Genomic DNA, 20,750 nt, shown 5'->3' on the forward strand with positions numbered 1-20,750 from the left:
ATGAGTAAACCACCACCATGTTCCTTCTATGCCTGCCTTCTGGAGAGTTTTTATTATAAATGGGTGTTGAATTTTGTCAAAGGCTTTCTCTGCATCTATTGAGTTAATCATATGGTTTTTATTTTTCAATTTGTTAATACGTTGTATCACATTGATTGATTTGTGAATATTGAAGAATTCTTGCATCCCTGGAATAAGGCCCTCTTGGTCATGATGTATGATCTTTTTAATATGTTGCTGGATTCTGTTTGCTAGAATTTTGTTGAGGATTTTTGCATCTTTGTTCATCAATGATAATGGCCTGTAGTTTTCTTTTTTCGTGGCATTCGTTACAAATCTTTGTCTGGTTTTGGTATCAAGATGATGGTGGCCTCATAGAATGAGTTTGGGAGTTTGCCTTTCTCTGCAGTTTTCTGGAAGAGTTTGATTAGAATAGGTGTTAGCGTTTCTCTAAATTTTTGATAGAATTCACTTGTAATCCCATTTGGTCCTGGACTTTTGTTTGTTGGAAGATTTTTGATTACAGTTTTGATGTCCGTGCTTGTGATTGGTCTGTTTAGATTTTCTGTTTCTTTCTGGCTCAGTTTTGGAAGGTTATAGTTTTATAAGAATTTGTCCATTTTTTCCAAGTTGCCCATTTTTTGGCATATAGTTGCTCATAATAGTCTCTTATGATCTTTTGTGTTTGTGTTGTCTGTTGTGATTTCTCCATTTTTATTTCTAACTTTATTGATTTGATTCTTCTCCTTTTTTTCCTGATGAGTCTGGCTAACAGTTTGTCTATTTTATGTATCTTCTCAAGAGTCAGCTTTTAGTTTTGTTGATCTTTGCTATAGTCTCTTTTGTTTCTTTTTCATTTACTTCTGCTCTTATTTTTATGATTTCTTTCCATTAACTTTGGGGTTCTTCTTTTCTTCCTTTTCTAGTTGCTTTACATTTGAAGTTAGGTTGCTTATTTGATGTTTCTCTTGTTTCCTGAGGTAAGCTTGTATTGCTGTGAACTTCCCTTTTAGCACTGCTTTTACTGAATCCCATAGGTGGTGTTGTGTGTTTTCGTTTTCATTTGTTTCTGTGCATATTTTGATTTCCTTTTTGATTTCTTCTGTGATCAGTCGGTTATTCAGGAGCGTATTGTTTAGCCTCCATATGTTTGTGTTTTTTGTAGTTTTTTTTTTTTTTTTCCTTTCTGTAGTTGATATCTAATCTTACAACGTTGTGATCAGGAAAGATGCTTGAAATCATTTCATTTTTAAAATTTACCGTGGCTAGATTTGTGGCGCAGGATGTGATCTCTCCTGGAGAATGATCCGTGTTCACTTGAGAGAAAGGTGAAATCCACTGTTTTTGGATGAAATGCCCTGTAGATATCAACTAGATCTAATTGGTCCATTGTATCATTTAGAGCTTGTGTTTCCTTGCTAATTTTCTGTTGGTTGTTTTATCCATAGGTGTAAGTGGAGTATTAAAGTCCCCCACTATTACTATGCTACTGTTAATTTCCCCTTTCATACTTGTTAGCATTTGCCTTACATATTGAGGTGCTCCTATGTTGGGTGCATATATGTTTATAATTATTATATTATATTCTTGGGTTGATTCCTTGATCATTGTGTAGTGTCCTTCTTTGTCTCTTGTCATAGTCTTTAAAGTCTACTTTATCTGAGTATTGCTGTTCCTACTTTTTTTTGGTCTCCAATATCTTTTTCCAGCCCCTCATTTTGTCTGTATGTGTCCCTAGGTTTGAGGTGGGTCTCTTGTAGACAGCATATTGTTTTTGTATCCATTTGGTTCCCTGGTGGCTCAATGGTAAATCATCTGCTTGCAATGCAGGAGACCTGGGTTCGATCCCTGGTTGGAAAGATAGATATGCTCAGTTGAGTATACAGTAGAGAGCCCAGATAGGCTTTTGGTTTGTTTTATTTTAGGTCCTGTTAGAAGATAATTTAGTTATTTTTATAAGTTTAAACATATTTACCCGTGTTTTTACTCCTAATTGAGAAAATTTAATTCCAGCTCAGTGAATTTTTTTCATACAGAGCACATCTGTGTATTCAACACCCATGTCAAACAACTAAACTCCAGGACTCCATCACCAGCACTTTAGAAACTCCTCACTTCTCTGAGCTGTATATCCCATTTCTTCAGGACACAGTGGTTTTGACTTTCAACAGTAGTCTTACCTGCTCTTTGATCTTTATAAGAGTAGAATCATGCACTTTGTAGTCTTTCATGTCTGGCTTCCAAAGCTCAACATTGTTCATCTGAATTCATTCTCATTGCAGTATATTAGAGTTTCCATTTTGTGGATATGCTATAATGCTTATGCATTATTCTGTTGATGGACATTTGTGTTGTTGGCTGTTACATATAGTGTGGCAGTGAACTTCCCAGGACATTTCTTCTGATCATATATGCAAGTCAGTTGGGTATATACTTTGGAGTGAAATTACTGGTCTGTAATTGTGTGTGCTAAGTTGATTCAGTCGTGTCTGACTCTTTGCAATCCCATGGACTGCCCACCGGGCTTCTCTGTCCATGAGATTCTCCAGGCAAGAATACTGGAGTAGGTTGCCATCCCCTTCTCCAGGGGATCTTCCTGATGTAGGGATTAAACTCTAATCTCTTGAGGTTCCTGCATGGCAGGCAGATTCTTTACTGTTGAGCCATGGGGGAAGCCCACTGGTCTATATTAGATTCTGCCAAATGGTTGTATTAATCTTCAAAATATTCATATCAGTTTATACTTTTATAACATCGAATGCAAATTTAGGTTGGTTTCACATCATCCTCAACACTTGGTATTTTCCCCTTTTTTCATTTTGGTCACTCTGGTGGGTATGTAGTGTCATCAGATTGATACTATTTTAGATATTGAATAAGTGTACTTTGAAATTGTGCTTTATTTTATTTACTCCCCCCATACAACTTTTGTTTGTACATCAGGTTTCAAAAAATCTTTTAATATTCTGTGTTTATATTTTATTTGTAGTTAATTGTTAAGTTAGCCAGCATATTGACTAATTTACTTGCTGATAGTTATTCTAACCTGCTTCATTTTGTTCACTCATGCTCCATCAATTTTATGCATGGTTATCTTTTTTGTAATGAATTTTGTTGATACGAACTTAGTTTCAATTTTTCAAAACAATAATTTTTTATGTGTATCTATTGATGGCTGTATTGGGGCTTTGTTGCTGTGAGGGCACTTTTTTCCTGATTGTGGTGAGTGGGAGCTACTCTCCAGTTGCGGTGTGCAGGCTTCTCATTGCTGTGGCTTCTCTGGTGAAGCGTGAGAAGCCATGCCTGTTCTTTGGTAGTTGCTGCACATTGACTCTTTAGTTGCGGCACATGGGCTCAGTAGTTGTGGCTCCTGGGCTCCAGAACACAGGCTTAGTAGTTGTGGCACATGGGCTTAGTTGCTCTGTGGCAGGTGGGATCTTCTTGGATCAGGATGGAACCTGTGTCTCCCACATTGGCAGGTGGATTCTTTAGCACTGAGCCACTAGGGAAGCCTGGCAGTTTCAATTTTTATTTAAAGAGAAATGTTAAGCTTAATAGTTTGGTGATGGCTTTACCTTTATCTCTTTAATTACTATTTCTTTTTGTTAGTTTACTAGACTCAGCTTCTATAACATTATTTACTCTTAGTTCTTCTGGTTCTTTGAACCTTTCTTTAAATGTTTTTATTTCTCTAGATTGTTTCTTTAGTGTTTGTCTCATCTTGTCTGCTCTCCAAATATTCCCCCTAATTTTCATATCCATCTTTCTACTTGTTTACTGGATATTGTGCATTGAGGTTTTTGTAGGTGTTTTAAATTTGTACTTTTCTGTCAAACCAACTTTTCCAGTATTTCTCAACTTGGTTAATACTGTCACCTTTTACTCACTCGTCTCTTCCAGTGTTTCTTAACTTGGTTAATACAGTTACTTTTTACTCAGTCTTCAAAATCAGAAATGCTTTTCTTTTTCATTCTCCCACAAGTAATTGTCAAAAAGTCATATTTTATTTTTTAACTTAGGACATTCCCTTCATACAGGATCATAGACACTGATAACTGTGTTTCTAAAATAGTGATCCTCTATTCCTCCTTCCTACCTCTCCCTTAATGTAGACTGTATCATGGTCTAGACTATTGTTCCAGTTAGTCTTATGAGCTTTTTTTTGTCTGACTCTTCCTCTCCTTTTTTCTTTTTAACCGTCCCTCTGATTAAAGAATGCAAACATTGAAATAAAGAATTAAAATATGTTGTACTAAAAATTTACCAAAAAATGTAAAATTTCAGTTTTTAATTTAAACAATTAAACTTAAAGATGATGGTTTTTAAAGCTGAAAATGTCATTAAGAGTTTTGGAACACCTTCAGTAAGGGTTTTGTTATTTATTGACAAGTTGCAGTTTAGAAATACAGAGCACTTATAAATTTTTCTCTCCTTTATGTCTGCGTATTATTATTATTTTTAAAAACTAGTGTTTTGACAACTGAAAAAAAAATCTCCCATCTAGTTTGTTTTGCATTTCTTTGACTCTTGTTTATGATGAGTATTTTTAATGTTTTAATGTATTGTGATCTCTTCTGTGCTACCTTAGTGATGTTACCTTATATTTATTGAGCACTTTCCTGACTGTCAAAAATACTGTAGTAAGTGTTTTTATACATGTAATAAGACTGTATGACCTGTCTTAATCCTCTGAACAAGCCTGCCAAGTATACATAGAAACATTATTGTATGTGTGAGGAAACTGATTTTAAAGAAGAGTCACTTGTTCAATGCTACATAGTTGAGAAACTCAGAGTGATATGTTATCATACTTTTATCTCTCAACTTTTGATAGTATAGATGTGAAAGATTTGTATTTGTATTTATAGGGGTTTGGATTAAATGATTCTGGACCCCAGATAGAGATGGCTGTGATTTTTATCTGTTTTTTCTAAAAGCAAGAGATTCAGCTTTGGTATTTGTTTAGGTTAGGGGAGAAGATTTTGGTGAATTTGGTTGCAATTAGAATGTTGGTTTTATATATTTAGAACTGGATGGATTCTCAAGTATTTCTCAAATCATGTTCCATTGCATATTGTGGGAATTTTCATATATCCTGACCACAAAAGTTTGGGCATCATTTGGTTTCTGTAGCAGAGAAACCTTAATAGCTTTGAATACTTCAGTTTCTGAAAAAGTTTCTGTAGGAGACATATTCATATCATGTAGAACAACATCTTGAAGTATATCAGTTTGAGACAAAAGCTCATGTGTGGTCCATTCTCTTATTTTGTTAGGGAAGGAAATGGAGACCCATTGTGATTAAGTGTGTCGCCTAAAAATCACACAGCTGCTAAGCAACACAGGATAGGATTCAGTCATTCTTTTGTACCATGCTTTCTCTGATTTTTCCTGTATTATGTTAAAAGTTAAAAGACTTATGTGTAGTTTCTTTTATATTCCCATCTAGTCCAGACACTAATTTTATACTGAGAAATTAATATATAGTTTTAAAAATTCTAGGTTTATTCACATACAAATACCCTAGCATTATTACGTATTCATAACTGCTGTCTTTAATCATCAAAATGAAAAGAGTACTTTTTCCTATAGTAACGTGTCACATATGTTTGGTTTAGTTTTTGTAGAAAGTGTTTCCTGACTGCAATGAGAGAAAGCGGAATACATTGTCCCCTCTGTCGTGGAAATGTGACTAGAAGAGAGAGAGCATGTCCTGAACGGGCCTTAGACCTTGAAAATATCATGAGGAAATTTTCTGGTAGCTGCAGATGCTGTGCAAAACAGGTAGAGTAAATGTGATGTAGTTCTTTGAAAGTCAAACTTCTGTTTTGAGATTTCTGATTGAATTATCTTGGTGTGTACTGTTTTGAAGAAAAATTATTTAGGTTGGGAATAGGGTAAAAAAGGCCAGAAAAGTTATGGCTGTAGATCTTTCTAGATAATAAACTTACTGAGAACAGAGACCAGAAGATATGTCCTTGAATTTGCCATAATGTTTAGCATGGCATTTTTTCAAAGTAATCACTCTTGATTTACCTACTAAATGAACTGAATGAACAAACTGCCATTTAACTCCCTTAAACCCCGTTTCTGGTACACTTTGAGCTCGTAAGTAGTTTTTCTGGTAGCATTATTACTGTCATTTTGCCTGTAGAAATGGGCCAAATGGATTATGTAGTCGAGGGGAACTCTCTAACTGCCCACTCTCCTTGGATATTTATGTGTTTATCTAAAAAAATTACTAAGTATTTGGCAGAAAACTCCTTACTTTTTAAGGAACAGATGGGAAAAATCAGGTATTGGCAAATAACCGACATTAATTCTCCAATCTGGATTTTATTTTGTCTTTTGGAGACGGAGTGAAATGGTGAGAGGTAGTTAGGCTTTGAGTATATTGGTTTATTTATAGATTTATCACAGCCACTTTCTCAAACAGCAAATAAAGTCTTTGAGCAAAACCAATTGCTGTTTTATGCATTCACACAAGACATACCTGATTTTCCATCTCTTTGAGGGAGGTGTTAACTGACAAGGCAATGAAGTGAAGTTGGAAAATATACTTGAGATTTCTGGCTCTGCTCCTTAGAGAGAAACTGAAAAATGTTCCAAGTGTTAATTTGGGAACTTGGTTTTTTAAAGCATTTTCTAACTCTGCCAGGTTACAGTAGTTAAAGAAAGAAAAATATGCCTAGTGCCATGAGGCAACTTCTTAATACTTTTAATATTATTTTGTGTCTATTAATAGTATTTTTTCAAGTATAAAATTATTTATTAATTTTGTTTATGGACTGTTGGACTCATCTCCATTTTCTCTGCATCTAATGGACAGAAACTTATTTTTAGAGTTAATTTACTTAAAAAAAAATCTCTTTAAATGGATTATTTACTTACCTGTTTTTGTCTTATTTTTTTCCTCTTGTTGGCAGTGTCTCAAATCTTAATGAATTCTCTTTTAAACTAAAAGTCACAATACGTTAAAGATTTTTAAATTTTTTTTAATATGGTGAAAATGCATAATGTAAAATAGCCTTTTCTTAGTTTTTTTTTAATAAGTGAAAGATCATGGTAAACCTTATTTTTTATATAATAAACATCTACATATACTTCCATTTGCTAAGAAAACATGATATGTATATGATATATATGTATTATATATATGTACACACATATATACACAATTTAATGAGGCATCAAGTGAACAATTAGTGCAGTATTATGAATGGTAATGTAGAAAACACACCATTTTTAAGTGTACAATACAGTGGTATTAAGTACATTCACTGCATTGTGTAACAGTCACCACTATCTATTTCCAGAATTTTTTCATCATCCCAAACAGAAAATCTGTACCTGTTAACTTGTAACTTGCTGTTCCCCTGCCCTTCCATCTTTCCCACCCCATCTAGTAACCTATGTTCTACATTATATCTCTGAATTCTCTTCTGCCTTATATAAATGGCATCATATAATGTTTGTTCTTTTGAAAGTCACATTGCTTTTTTAATCAATAATTTACAGATTAAATTCTATCGCATGAGACATCATTACAAATCTTGTAAGAAGTATCAAGATGAATATGGTGTTTCTTCTATCATTCCAAACTTTCAGATCTCTCAAGATTCAGTAGGAAACAGGTAAGCAATATTTATTTTTATAGTTAAAATGAAAATTTGGGGGAGGCTATATAAGATATTTTTTGTTTTATTTATGTATGTTTATGTTTTTAAATTGCCTGTCTTCATAAGTTTGACACATGTTAAATTGAATCTGGGAAATTGACTTTGTGCTCATCTTAAGCTTAAGTAAAAAATTATTTTAAGAAAATTTACATGTCTGAGTGAAAAACAGATTTGTGAATTGAAGGTGTTTTCTTTTGCAGCTGAAATTACTTGAAAACTAGAGGAAATCCCTTTTCAGTAATGTGTTTGCAAACTAGAATCTTTTTACTAGTTGTTTGAAATCTTTATTTTGGTAAAACATGTCATGTAAAAGTGAGACTTGGTACTATTATTAGTTCTATGTTAGTCTCAATTCTTTTAAAGCTAGGTTTTGGTTTGATATGTATCTTATTGTATCAGGTTTATGTATATTAAACATTTTTATGAAATGTATTTTATGCATAAGAATGGCCAGAATGCACATGTGTGGTTTAAAAGTTAGTTGCAAAGCAAATCCCTGGTTATTCACTAACCCAAATCAAAAATTATATAGCATTTTCCAGCCCCTTAGAGTCTCCTTGAACTCATTTGAACTCATTTGAACCCCATACTCCCAGAGATAACCACTATCCTCTTTTTCGGGTTATTCATTCTTTTGTTTTCTTTATGGTATTATCACCCATGCGTGTATCTCTAAATGAGATGTTTAATTTTTTTAAAAATCAACAGCAAGCACACACAATTGTGTAAAGAAAGGCAGTATTGGCAGTTTTATAGAAAGACTCCCAGGAGACGATATGTTAAGCAAAGTCTTTAAGATTTTATTTTAGTAGCATTTCATTTTACATGTTGCTAATTTTCAGTAATTTAACCACTCTTAAGCACTCATAGTATAATAAAGCTTCTTCTCAACTCCTTAGTTAAAACTGTTCTGGTAAAGGTTTTTAATAATTTTTTGGTTACTTGTTTTTTAGATTACTAGTCTTTTCATTTTACTTGGTTCAGTGTCATTGGATGAAATTGGTCACTCCTATTTTGTGATTTTTTTTTCTTTTTATCCCCTTAGGTTAATTCCTTCTGATTTTTTTTTTTTTTTAAGTTATACTTCTGCTGTATTGGAATTACTCAACAATTTTTTATTAACTCAGTAGATTATTCTTAAGTGCAGGGATTATCTTTGTCTTGTTCAACAATCATGTCTCTGTCTCTTAGCAAAGTTCCTAGTGTATGATTTGGGCAGTCATTACTTGTTAAATAACTCAGTTTTCTTCTCATGAGACTGGCCTTCTTCCCTCTTATTCCCCAGATCCCGCTGGTCATAGGTAATAGCAGTATTCTTTATCTGTATTCTTCTTCTGCCCTACTGTCTCTTCCCCATCAAGTCTCCATCATCTCTCACTTGAACAACAGAGTATTCTTTTACTTGGTGGTCCTCCACTAGTCAGTTCTGCATGCTGTTGTCAAAGTGTATTTCAGAAGTGTAGCTCTGACCTTTTTCTCTTTGTAGCTTCTCTCTGTACCTTGTCAATGACTTCCCATGCCCCATAGCAGTGTTCCTCATCCTGAATTCCGTGAACTACCTAAACTGCCATTGTGTGTGTATGTACTATGTGTGCATTTTTCTGGAGAGAGAATATCAAAATTCTCAAGGAGTTCAATGATCTAATTCAGCAACTAGCTTAATAAGACAAAATCCCTTATTCTAAAGCCCTTTCTTATTTGCACTCACATTTCTTTTTTAGTCTTTGTCCTTCTTGGTTACTCATTACTGCATCATATGCCTTAGCTATGTTGAATTATTCCCACCATATCCTTTCCATTCTTGAGAAACAGAATAACTTAGTTGTTAAACATGAAGGCTTGGAACCAGACTGCCTGGGTACCAGACTCTTTCCTTTACTGATTGTATGAGTTTGGCAAGAAAGTATACCTCAGTTTTCTCATTTGGTTGAAAGAGAAAGGGGTAGTGATGATACTACTAAACACCTTATTGGATTGGGAGTCAATAAATAGGTCAATACAAGTAAAACAATGAATGTTAAGCTTTTTTTTTTTCTTTCTTGTTTTCTGTTTTGGTCACACCATGCAGCTTGTGGAATCTTAGTTCCTTGACCAGGGATTGAACCTGCAGTCTCAGCAGTGAGAGTCCCAGAGTCCTAACCACTAGTTTTGAAAGTTTCTCAGTCGTGTCTGACGCTCTGCGACCCCATGGGCTTAGTCCCTGGAATTCTCCAGGCCAGAATACTGGAGTGGGTATCCTTTCCCTTCTCCAGGGGATCTTCCCAACCCAGGAATCAAACCCAGGTTTCCCACATTGCAGACAGATTCTTTACCAACTGAGCCACAAGGGAAGCCCCCTAACCACTGGACCTCCAGAGAGTTTCCTAAATATTAGTTTTAAATTATCATCATCATCATAATCATCGTCATTGCCTCACCTCCACACTTTTGCCGCCATTCTAACCCATACACTTTGTCAGCTAGTGGACTTTTTCTTCTCTTAGAAAACTTAGACCAAGTGTTAGTTACTCTGAAGTCTTTCTTGTTTACTTGTCTGTCTTTTTTTAATCTAGTATTAATAGAATGGGCTTCCTAGTCTTATTCATGATGTTTATATCCTGTGCATTTGTTTTGGATGTATAATGTGAGGTAGGAAAAGTTTTCCCCAGGTGATAACCATTTGTCCTAGTACCATTCATTGAGGAGTCCCTTGTTTCCCACTGATTTCTTTCTTTTTTTTTTCACTGTGCGTCTGCTAGGTACCACATATTTTATTTATTTATTTATTTTATTTTATTTTTAAACTTTACAATATTGTATTAGTTTTGCCAAATATCGAAATGAATCTACCACAGGTATACCTGTGTTCCCCATCCTGAACCCTCCTCCCTCCTCCCTCCTCATACCCTCCCTCTGGGTCGTCCCAGTGCACCATCCCCAAGCATCCAGTATCGTGCATCGAACCTGGACTGGCGACTCGTTTCATACATGATATTATACATGTTTCATTGCTATTCTCCCAAATCTCCCCACCCTCTCCCTCTCCCACAGAGTCCATAAGACTGATCTATACATCAGTGTCTTATACTTACCTGGCAGGGGAGATACCATGATCACGAAGGTGGTTTTCCTAGGGCGAGGCTTACCCATTGCACTCCCACTGATTTCTGATGCCATTTTGGTCCTATACATCTCTATTCTGTTGTGTTGCTTCATTTATTCCTCAAGAACCATGTTACATTAATTATTGTGGCTTCAACAATAGGTTTTAATATCAGATCAGCTAGGGAAAGTTCTCCTTATTGTACTTATTAAATTGTTTCTCTTATTTTTAGCTCTTTGCTATTCCACATGAATTTTAGGATCAGACTTTTGAGCTTCCAAAAAATCTCTGTAGAGATTTTAATTGGCAGCATTGTTTGAATTTACTGAAATTGTATATTAATTTGGAGAGAACTGGCATCATATGATACTTATTTTTCCCACTGTTTCCCATCTGTTTGTCTCTCCATTAAAAAAAATGCACTAAAAGAAGTCCATTTAGAGCACACATGAATATGTTCTAGTATATCGTTTCCTGGCTTCCCAGGTCGTGCTAGTGGTAAAGAACCTGCCTGCCAGTGCAGGAGACTCAAGAGACATGGGTTCAATGCCTGTGTTGGGAAGACCCCCTGGAGAAGGAAATGTCAACCCACTCCAGTGTTCTTTCCTGGAGAATCCCATGGACAGAGGAGCCTGGTGGGCTAGAGTCCTTGAGGGATGGCAAAGAGTTAGACACAACTGAGCGCACACACACACACATCTTTTCCTAGTAGTAGTGACAGTGAAAATGTTAGTTGCTAGGAAAGCCTTTAGTTTTTGTTGCTGTACAAATAGATCTTTTTTTCTTGTTTTGTAATCTAAATGGCTATTACTAGTGAATAGGAATATTAAGGATTTTTATGTAATTTTGTATTTAGAAACCTTGGTGACTAGTTGTAATAGTTCTAAATAATTTTCCTGTGTATTCTTTTGGATTTATTACATAGAAACTTATTTAGTTTGTCAGTGCAATTTTGTTTCTTACTGCTTTATTTCATACTTGATTTATTGCATTAAATAGGATCTTTATCAGTATTAAATAACAGGTACCTTTTAAAAATTCTTGATTTTAGTGGGAATGTGTCTAAAATTTTATTATTAAGTATAGTTTACTACTTAATGAACTACTATAGTTTTTTAACATAGATATTCTTCATCTGTTCTGTGGTTTCTGTCATCCTGAATTTTAAGATTTCTCCATTGAATAGTTCTTACTCAAATTAGAATCTTTAATGTGATTATAAAAGTATATGTGTCTGGCTCCATTCCCAGATAGTCTGCTATTTAAGTTTAGGCATTGTATTTTTAAAAGCATTGTGGGTGATCAGAGGGTTTTTTGCTTTTGTTTCCATTTATGGAGGTTGAATTTTATTGAATGGTTTTTCTGTATCAGATAAAATGATTGTTTTTTAAAAATTGATATATGGTTTCCAGTAATAGATATTCTGTTGTTGAGCTCATTCGTACGTTTCTAGAATATATGAGTAGGCAACCAGTAGTAGTGTAGGCATGATATAGTCAGGAAGGGCTAGAACGATGATGATAACTAAGTAATAATGGAAAGTAGAGAAACTGTAAGAGGAGGTAGAGGGGAAAAGCATTTTAAAAGGGCATTAACTTTGATATTAAAGTACTTCAAATTGGAAGTTTTGTGATGCGTATCCTACCAGTGAAAAAAATTGAGAATATACTCCCAGTATATGTGTGTTTAAGGTTAAGAATGTATTTTATAGTACGATTGATACTTTATTTTATAAAACATGCAAATGCTTAAGATGAAAAAGGTACTTTAAAGAGAAGTTTGCACAGCAGAAACCATCACAAAATTTTTAAGCAATTTTCCACCAATTAAAAAATAAGTTTGCTTTGTTTAATGGTATAAAATATTTTCATTCTTAAAGTTTTAATACTGTTTTTATTGAAAACAATATTGCTGATTCTGATTTCTAAAATTTCTTAAAATCTTGATTTAATACAGTGACAATAATTTAAAGATTTGGATTTAGATCCAAATCTTTAGATTATTGATACTTGGTCTTGATGACTATCATGGCTGAAAAAGATAGCTACAACACACAAAATAACAGATCCAAATGGAAGAAATATGTCATAGGTTGAGATTCCTATATTTTTAAATCCTGTTTGATAAATCTCAGAAGGGCTTTTGTTGAAATTTTTATCTTTTTTGATGTTATAGTTCTTACAAACCATTTGGAAGTTTTTATAATGTTTTATAAGGGTATGTTCAAAACCCAATGATTATATTTATTTGGAAGATTTGAAAACAGTTTAAAAATCTGTTACCATGTATAGATATGAGACTTAAAAAAACAAGTGACATCCTGTTTTTGCTAAAGTCATAACATCCTTTTAATGAATGTAATCTCCATAGTTTAAATTTATTTTATTTTTTATTTTATTTATTTTTTTAATTTATTTTAAAAGCAGTTTTTAGTTTCTACCTTTAGCTGCAGAAACAGATTAATAACTGCTAAAAAGATACAAAATAATGGTTAGTAGTCTTCTAAAAAGCTTCTGAAATCAGGGAAGCTTCCTTGTGGAGAATATGTGTGGAGACACAACAACAGTATTTTCCCAGAAGGGAAATGACTGTCATTGGAGAACGTCTGTTAGGTAGATGATACAGTATTGCTTGTCATTCTGTTAAAAGAAAAATGAATAATCAGTTTTCTAAGCTTTACAACTCTTTAACTCATACTCAGATGTAAGCAAAGCTCTTGTGTGGTACAGTTTTTTGGTCCACTGCGTATCTCATTTTTATTTTAATGTTTCTGCTATTGAAAGGTCTTGTTTTTATAAAATTGACTACATTGATGAAATTCTGTAATGCATAGGTGACAATCCCCATAGCATGCCCACCTTTCTCAGGATTTTCTCTAATACTGCAAGTGACACACGACACTGGCATGGGGTCCGAGTGAGGACATCAAGTTATTCTCTATGTTAAATGTCAGAAAGCCTAGTTCCTTTTTGGAAAATATAAACAGTGAACATTCAAATATTTTCTTAACCTGCTCCATTTTGGATGCTGCAACCCTAAGCTATGTGCTAGTTACAAGCCAGAAAGTTCACAAATTCTTGATCCTGCCCCAGCATTCAAAAACTTACTAGTCCAGGTAGAGGTAGAGTCTCTTAATTTGAAAGTCTAAAGGACCTGGGGAAATATTCATGCTGTGGATTTAATATAATTCTGCAGAATTCTGTATTCTCTATACTTTTGTAACTATATCTAATTTAAGTTTTAGAGGATATGATAAGGACATCATAAGCAGTCTTCTTACCAGAATTTATTTAAAAAATAATTAATGCCATAATTATATCATAGTTCAGAACTATTTGAAGTTCAGGCTTTTCAAACAAATTCAGACTAGTTGTCTTCATTAGCATGTAATGAATCTGTATCATGCTTTATTACTTGAGGTATTAACTTCTCTTCCCTCCCCCACCCCCCACCAATTATTCTTTAGTAACAGGAGTGAAACATCTGCATCTGATAACATAGAAACTTACCAAGAGAATACAGGGTAAGCTTTGGAAATTTCTATTACTTTAGTAAATAATACCTATCACTTTGTACTGATGGATTTTTATTTTTTTAATTTATTTTTATTTTAATTAAAAAAATTATTTATTTTAGTTGGAGGCTAATTACTCTACAACACTGTGGTGGTTTTTGCCATACATTCACATGAATCACATGTGTCCCCCATCCTGAACCCCCCTCCCACCTCCCTCCCCATTCTGTCCCTCAGGGTCATCCCAGTGCACCAGCCCTGAGCACCCTGTTTCATGCGTCGAACCTAGACTGGCAATCTGTTTCACATATGATAATATACATGTTTAAATGCTATTCTCTCAAATCATCCCACCCTTGCCTTCTCCCACAGAGTCCAAAAATCTCTTTATATCTGTGTCTCTTTTGCTGTCTCGCATATAGGATCATCATTACCATCTTTCTAAATTTCATATATATGCGTTAATATACTATATTGGTGTTTCGCTCTGTATAATAGGCTCCAGTTTCATCCACCTCATTAGAACTGATTCAAATGCATTCTTTTTAATAGCTGAGTAATATTCTACTGTATATATGTACCACAGCTTTCTTATCTGTTTGTCGAAATCAATTCCCCTAAAGTCAGGAACAAGACAAGGATGCCCACTCTCACCACTACTATTCAACATAGTTTTGGAAGTTTTAGCCACAGCAATCAGAGAAGAAAAAGAAATAAAAGGAATCCAGATAGGAAAAGAAGTAAAACTCTCACTGTTTGCAGATGACATGATCCTCTACGTAGAAAACCCTAAAGACTCCACCAGAAAATTACTAGAGCTAATCAATGAATGTAGTAAAGTTGCAGGATACAAAATTAACACAGAAACCCGTTGCATTCCTATACACTAACAATGAGAAAACAGAAAGAGAAATTAAGGAAACAATTCCATTCACCATTGCACCAAAAAGAATAAAATACTTAGAAGTAAAGCTACCTAAAGAAACAAAAGACCTATGTATAGAAAACTATTAAACACTGATGAAAGAAATCAAAGATGACACAAATAGATGGAGAAATCTACCATGTTCATGAATTGAAAGAATCAATATAGTGAAAATGAGTATACTACCCAAAGCAATCTATAGACTCAATGCAGTCCCTATCAAGCTACCAATGGTATTTTTCAGAGAACTAGGACAAATAATTTCACACTTTGTATGGAAATACAAAAAAACCTCGAATAGCCAAAGCAGTCTTGAGAAAGAAGAATGGAACTGGAGAAATCAACCTGCCTGACTTCAGGCTATACTACAAAGCTACAGCCATCAAGACCAGTATGGTACTGGCACAAAGACAGAAATATCAGTGGAACAAAATAGAAAGCCCAGAAATAAATCCACACATCTATGGACACCTTATATTTGACAAAGGAAGCAAGAATATACAATGGAGAAAAGACAGTCTCTTTAACAAGTGGTGCTGGGAAAACTGGTCAACCACTTATAAAAGAATGAAACTAGAATACTTTCTAACACCATATACAAAAATAAACTCAAAATGGATTGAAGATCAAAATGTAAGACCAGAAACCATAAAACTCCTAGAGGAAAACATAGGCAAAACACTCTGACGTAAACCATAACAGGATCCTCTATGACCCACCTCCCAGAGTAATGTAAATAAAAGCAAAAATAAACAAATGGGACCTAATTTAAGCTTTTGCACTATGAAGGAAACTATAGGCAAGGTGAAAAGACAGCCTTCAGAATGGGAGAAAATAATAGCAAATGAAGAAACTGACAAAGAATTAATCTCAAAAATATAAAAGCAACTCCTGCAGCTCAATTCCAGAAAAATAAATGACCCAATCAAAAAATGGGCCAAAGAACTAAACAGACATTTCTCCAATGATGGATTTTTAAATTAAAATTTTTAAATTGTTAAGTCTTCAGACATAATGCTGGTATTTAGCAGTTTAGAAAGGCATCAGTTGCTTTACGGATCCAATTAAATTGGAAGTAGTTAGCTTTTCTGTGTCACTGTGGTCAGGTTTCTTCCATGCATAATTTATGCAAAGTTGTCGATATTGAACTGTCCCTTGCTGAAATTAAGGGATTAAAAGGTGTTGATGTATGATCCTCAAAATATTTTGAAATGTTGATCATTCTGATAATTGATGTTTTCATTTTTCTGTGAATTTTGTGTGTATATTCTTAGAAACTAGGATAAATTAAAGTTATATACCATATTTATGGAAGTCTTTAAAAAATTTTAATTTCCTAGATATGGTGTTTCCATACTGGGACACCATGGAATATTTAAAATTTTCAAGGGATATACAGTGATATATACTGGTTACATTAATGACTGAATTAAGTTGTTCAGATCTCCTTAATAAATGGGACAACTGGGTTTGTTTTTCTTTTTGTTAAGGCCTATTTTAGAGGCACCATGAAAAAGTTTCCTAGACAATAAGAGAACTGTAAACTGAGATTGTTTGGGAATATCTCTTGTAGGTTATTTATTGAAAACATAGTTTTCAGAAAATGAGAGAATCTTTGATTTGATCAAAGATTTAGTTTAATAATTGTAACTTTTAAAGAAAATAATAATTGATCAAAAAATAGGAGTACATCATTCTTACATTACAATTTCAAATTCAGTATGCTTACTTTAAAATTGTTTTTTAGTTCTTCTGGGCATCCTACTTTTAAGTGTCCCTTGTGTCAAGAATCAAATTTTACCAGACAGCGTTTACTGGATCATTGTAACAGTAATCACCTATTTCAGATAGTTCCTGTGGTAAGTATGTGTGTTTACGACAGTCTTCTGTTTAAGGAATGCTGTTCTATTTATTTCCCTTCATGTGTACAAGGGACAGTGGTTAATTTAAATTTGGATGGGACATTATCAGTAAGGTATATTTTGTCATCAAAAGATTGATAACTATGAAGCAAAATGAGATACTTAAAATTGTAGTAACTAGAAACTTCCCTGGCAGTCCAGTGGTTAAGACTCACCTTCCAGTGCGAGGTGGGTAGGGGTTCGATCCCTGGTCTGGGGTCTCTGAGATCCCACATACCTTATGGCCAAGAAACCAAAACATAAAACAGAAGCATATTGTAATAAATTCAGTAAAGACTAAAAATTGTCCACATCAAAACAAAAAAATCTTATTTAAAAAAAATCCCAGTAACTAACTTATAAGAAGAGAGAGGCTTATTGTGAGGGTAAAGTAAGAGAAGAGCAAAGTAAGGAAAAGAGCAAAGTAAGGAAAGGTGAACTGAGGACTCATTACCGAGGGGTAGCTTTGTAAATTGTATCTTTGCAGAATGGTGGTTCTAGTGGTAAAGAACCCGCCTACCAATGCAGGAGACATTAGAGACATGGGTTTGATCCCTAGGTCAGGAAGATTCCCCTGGAGAAGGAAATGGCAGCCTACTCCAGTATTCTTGCCTAGAGAGTCCCATGGGTAGAGGAGCCTGGCAGGATACAGTCCATAGGGTCACTTTAGGTGAGTGACCATTCCATAATGGTTATCCAGATCATTAAGATCTTTTTTGTACAATTCTGAGTATTCTTGCCACGTCTTCTTAATCTCTTCTGCTTCTGTTAGGTCCTTGCCTTTTCTGTCCTTGATTGTGCCCATCTTTGTATGAAATGTTACCTTGGTATCTCTCATTTTCTTGAAGAAATCTCTAGTCTTTCCCATTCTATTGTTTTCCTCTGTTTCTTTGCATTGTTCACCTAAGAAAGTTTTCTTACGTCTGTTTGTTGTTCCTTGGAACTCTTCATTCAGTTGGGTATATTTTTCCCTTTCTCCATTGCTTTTTGCTTTTCTTCTTTTCTCAGCTGTTTGTAAGGCCTCCTTAGATAACCATTTTGCCTTTTTGCATTTCTTAAACCACAATCACAGAAAGCTAACCAAAATGATCACATGGATCACAGCCTTGTGTAACTCAATGAAATCATGAGCCATGCGGTACAGGGCCACCCAAGACAGATTGGTCATGGTGGTGAGTTCTGACAAAATGTGGTCCATGGTGGGAATGGCAAACTACTTAAGTGTTCTTGCTTTGAGAGCCCCTTGAACAGAGATTACATACTGATTAATGATAATTGTCATTACAGTTGGTTAAGGCTGGATGTGGTGTTTTTGTTAAAAAGTAGAATAATCAGATTTAAGTAATAGAATATATAATATCTCTCTTTTTATTGTGTTGTGTCAGATTAGTATAATTTATCTAAGGTAATTTGGTCTAGAAATAATCTAGTCATGAAATTTGGCCCTTAGAAGTGCTTCATATAAAATTTTTTGGTAACGTTGTTTTAATACTTTCAATAATAAGGTTGAGTTATTTTCATTATTTTTTATTTGAAATATTCTGTTTCTTATAGACGTGTCCTATTTGTGTGTCTCTTCCTTGGGGAGATCCTAGCCAGGTTACTAGAAATTTTGTTAGTCATCTAAATCAAAGACATCAGTTTGATTATGGAGAATTTGTGGTAAGTGAATTTTTCAATATTAAGAAAATACTTTTTAAATATTGAAGTCACATTAACCTTTCAGTCTGGATGAGTTTTGAGGTGAAATACTGTATCATGTTGGATTGATAAAGAGCAAGTTCTGTTGATTTTATAATAACATAGGTGAACTTTGGTTTAAGTGGTGAATTTATTGTCCACCTCCTGTACTAGAGAGGTTATTAATAGAGGGTGAGCAAACCCCTGGATTAACAAGATGCTGATTTATATGAATATTATCTAGATTTAAGAAAAATTATACCTGCTAGAAAAGTAAAGTTGGTATGACAGCTAGAGGATGTATTTCTTGTGTAGTGTAAGTAGCTTATAAACTCATAATATCTACATGTGAAAGACATTCTTTTTAAAAATGCAGAGCTTATTTATTAAGTAATGAAAGTGAGAGTGTTAGTCACTCAGTTGTGTCCGACTCTGCAACCCCATGGACTGTAGCCCACCAGACTCCTCTGTCCATGCAATTGTCCAGGCAAGAATAGTGAAGTGGGTCCCTTCTCTAGGGGATCTTCCTGACCCAGGGTAAAGCCAGGCTGAATAGCAGATTCTGGCCTTAGTTCACTGCTTTAACAGAATACGTGAGGGAAGTTATATAAAAATGGATCTCCAGAGCAAAGAATGAATTTAATTTTTTACTTCCAAAATGTGTCTTGATAGTTTAAAAAAATTAGATGACTTTTATTAATTATGAATTTGCATTTTATTCATCTTCAGTGAATTAAAAGTCTTATTAAGATTCAGCCTGATAAGAAATGGTACATACTTGTTTTCATGTTTAGGTGAGCACAGGCATGGGCAATTCTGAGATTGGCAGGAACAGAATTTACATTTCCTCTGCCCCTCCAGTGTTGAAATTACATTATTCTTGATATATATTTTTATTTTGTGTAATTTGTACTTTTTAGCGATACTGTATAAAAATAGTCAACTATATGTAGAATTCAGGTGTAGTCTGATAATTTTAGCATTTTTATGGTGTAATTATAGATTATTCTGAATTCTCAATGTAAGAAAGGTTACTGCATCTGGAGAATTACGTTTGGAAAAACAAAAATATATTTTGTGAACCACTTTTGATCTGATTGTCAGATTGTTTTACCTTTGCCACAGAAGAACATTTAATTTTAATTATTTGAGATTGTAAAAGAGGAGGCCTATTTTAAAGCATCCATGGACCATAATTGAAAGGAAATAGAATTGTTTAAGTTAAGAAGTAATAGTATAATCAGATTGAGTGGACTTTAGTTGTAATCTTTATATTATGATTAAGATGCTGTTAATTCAGGTTAGCATCAGGCATTGTAACTCTCAAATTTCATTCTGTGCTGATCCTCTCTTGTTTATTAGTTATTTATAAATAGTTATAACTGAATTTTTAAATTTTAGTTCTTATTTTTAAAGTTTATGTTATAACATAAACGGTTTCAAGTATATGTAATGTGTATCAAGATGTGTAATGTATTGGGCAAAGTATTGAGTAATTGAATATGTTTTTCCTATTGACATGTTAATGTTACATTTTTAGAATCTTCAGCTAGATGAGGAAACCCAGTATCAAACTGCGGTTGAAGAATCTTTTCAAGTAAACATTTGAAGGCTGTAGACACCTCTGCATCTTTGTACCTGCAAGTGCCATCTTTAAGGAGAAAACTACAGGAAGTCACCATTTCAATAACTTGATGTGTATATTAATAAAAGTAATTCAGTCTATTGTTTTAGTTTTTTAATTGAAAAATAAAGGTGGGCCATGTAAAAACTCAATTCTTTTGATAAGTTAAAAGATAAAGCTTAGGACATTATCTTTATAAACATTAAAAGGATTATACTTCATTAATGGTGAAAAGAGAATCCCTAATGTACTTACCTTTTTTGCATTACATATTCTTGAATTTTCCCTTGCTTTTGAAATTTGGTGCAGTTCCTCCCATTGACATTATTGTACACAGGTAACACC

General features: G+C 34.0%; 1 protein-coding gene across 1 annotated transcript in view; it reads left to right on the forward strand.

Moving 5' to 3' along the window:
* The window catches only part of RNF138 (ring finger protein 138, E3 ubiquitin protein ligase), a 39,573-nt gene extending 19,069 nt beyond the window's left edge, over positions 1-20,504 (forward strand). The window contains exons 3-8 of the mRNA XM_010828970.1: positions 5,619-5,784; positions 7,519-7,634; positions 14,228-14,284; positions 16,948-17,059; positions 18,656-18,763; positions 20,322-20,504. Of these exons, the coding sequence (XP_010827272.1) occupies positions 5,619-5,784; positions 7,519-7,634; positions 14,228-14,284; positions 16,948-17,059; positions 18,656-18,763; positions 20,322-20,390 (628 nt within the window). The 3' untranslated portion in view covers positions 20,391-20,504. The remainder of the gene's footprint in view (positions 1-5,618; positions 5,785-7,518; positions 7,635-14,227; positions 14,285-16,947; positions 17,060-18,655; positions 18,764-20,321) is intronic.
* The last annotated feature ends 246 nt before the right edge of the window (positions 20,505-20,750 follow it).

Source organism: Bison bison, unplaced genomic scaffold (genome assembly GCF_000754665.1).
Source record: "Bison bison bison isolate TAMUID 2011002044 unplaced genomic scaffold, Bison_UMD1.0 scf7180017864498, whole genome shotgun sequence".
NCBI lineage: Eukaryota > Metazoa > Chordata > Mammalia > Artiodactyla > Bovidae > Bison > Bison bison.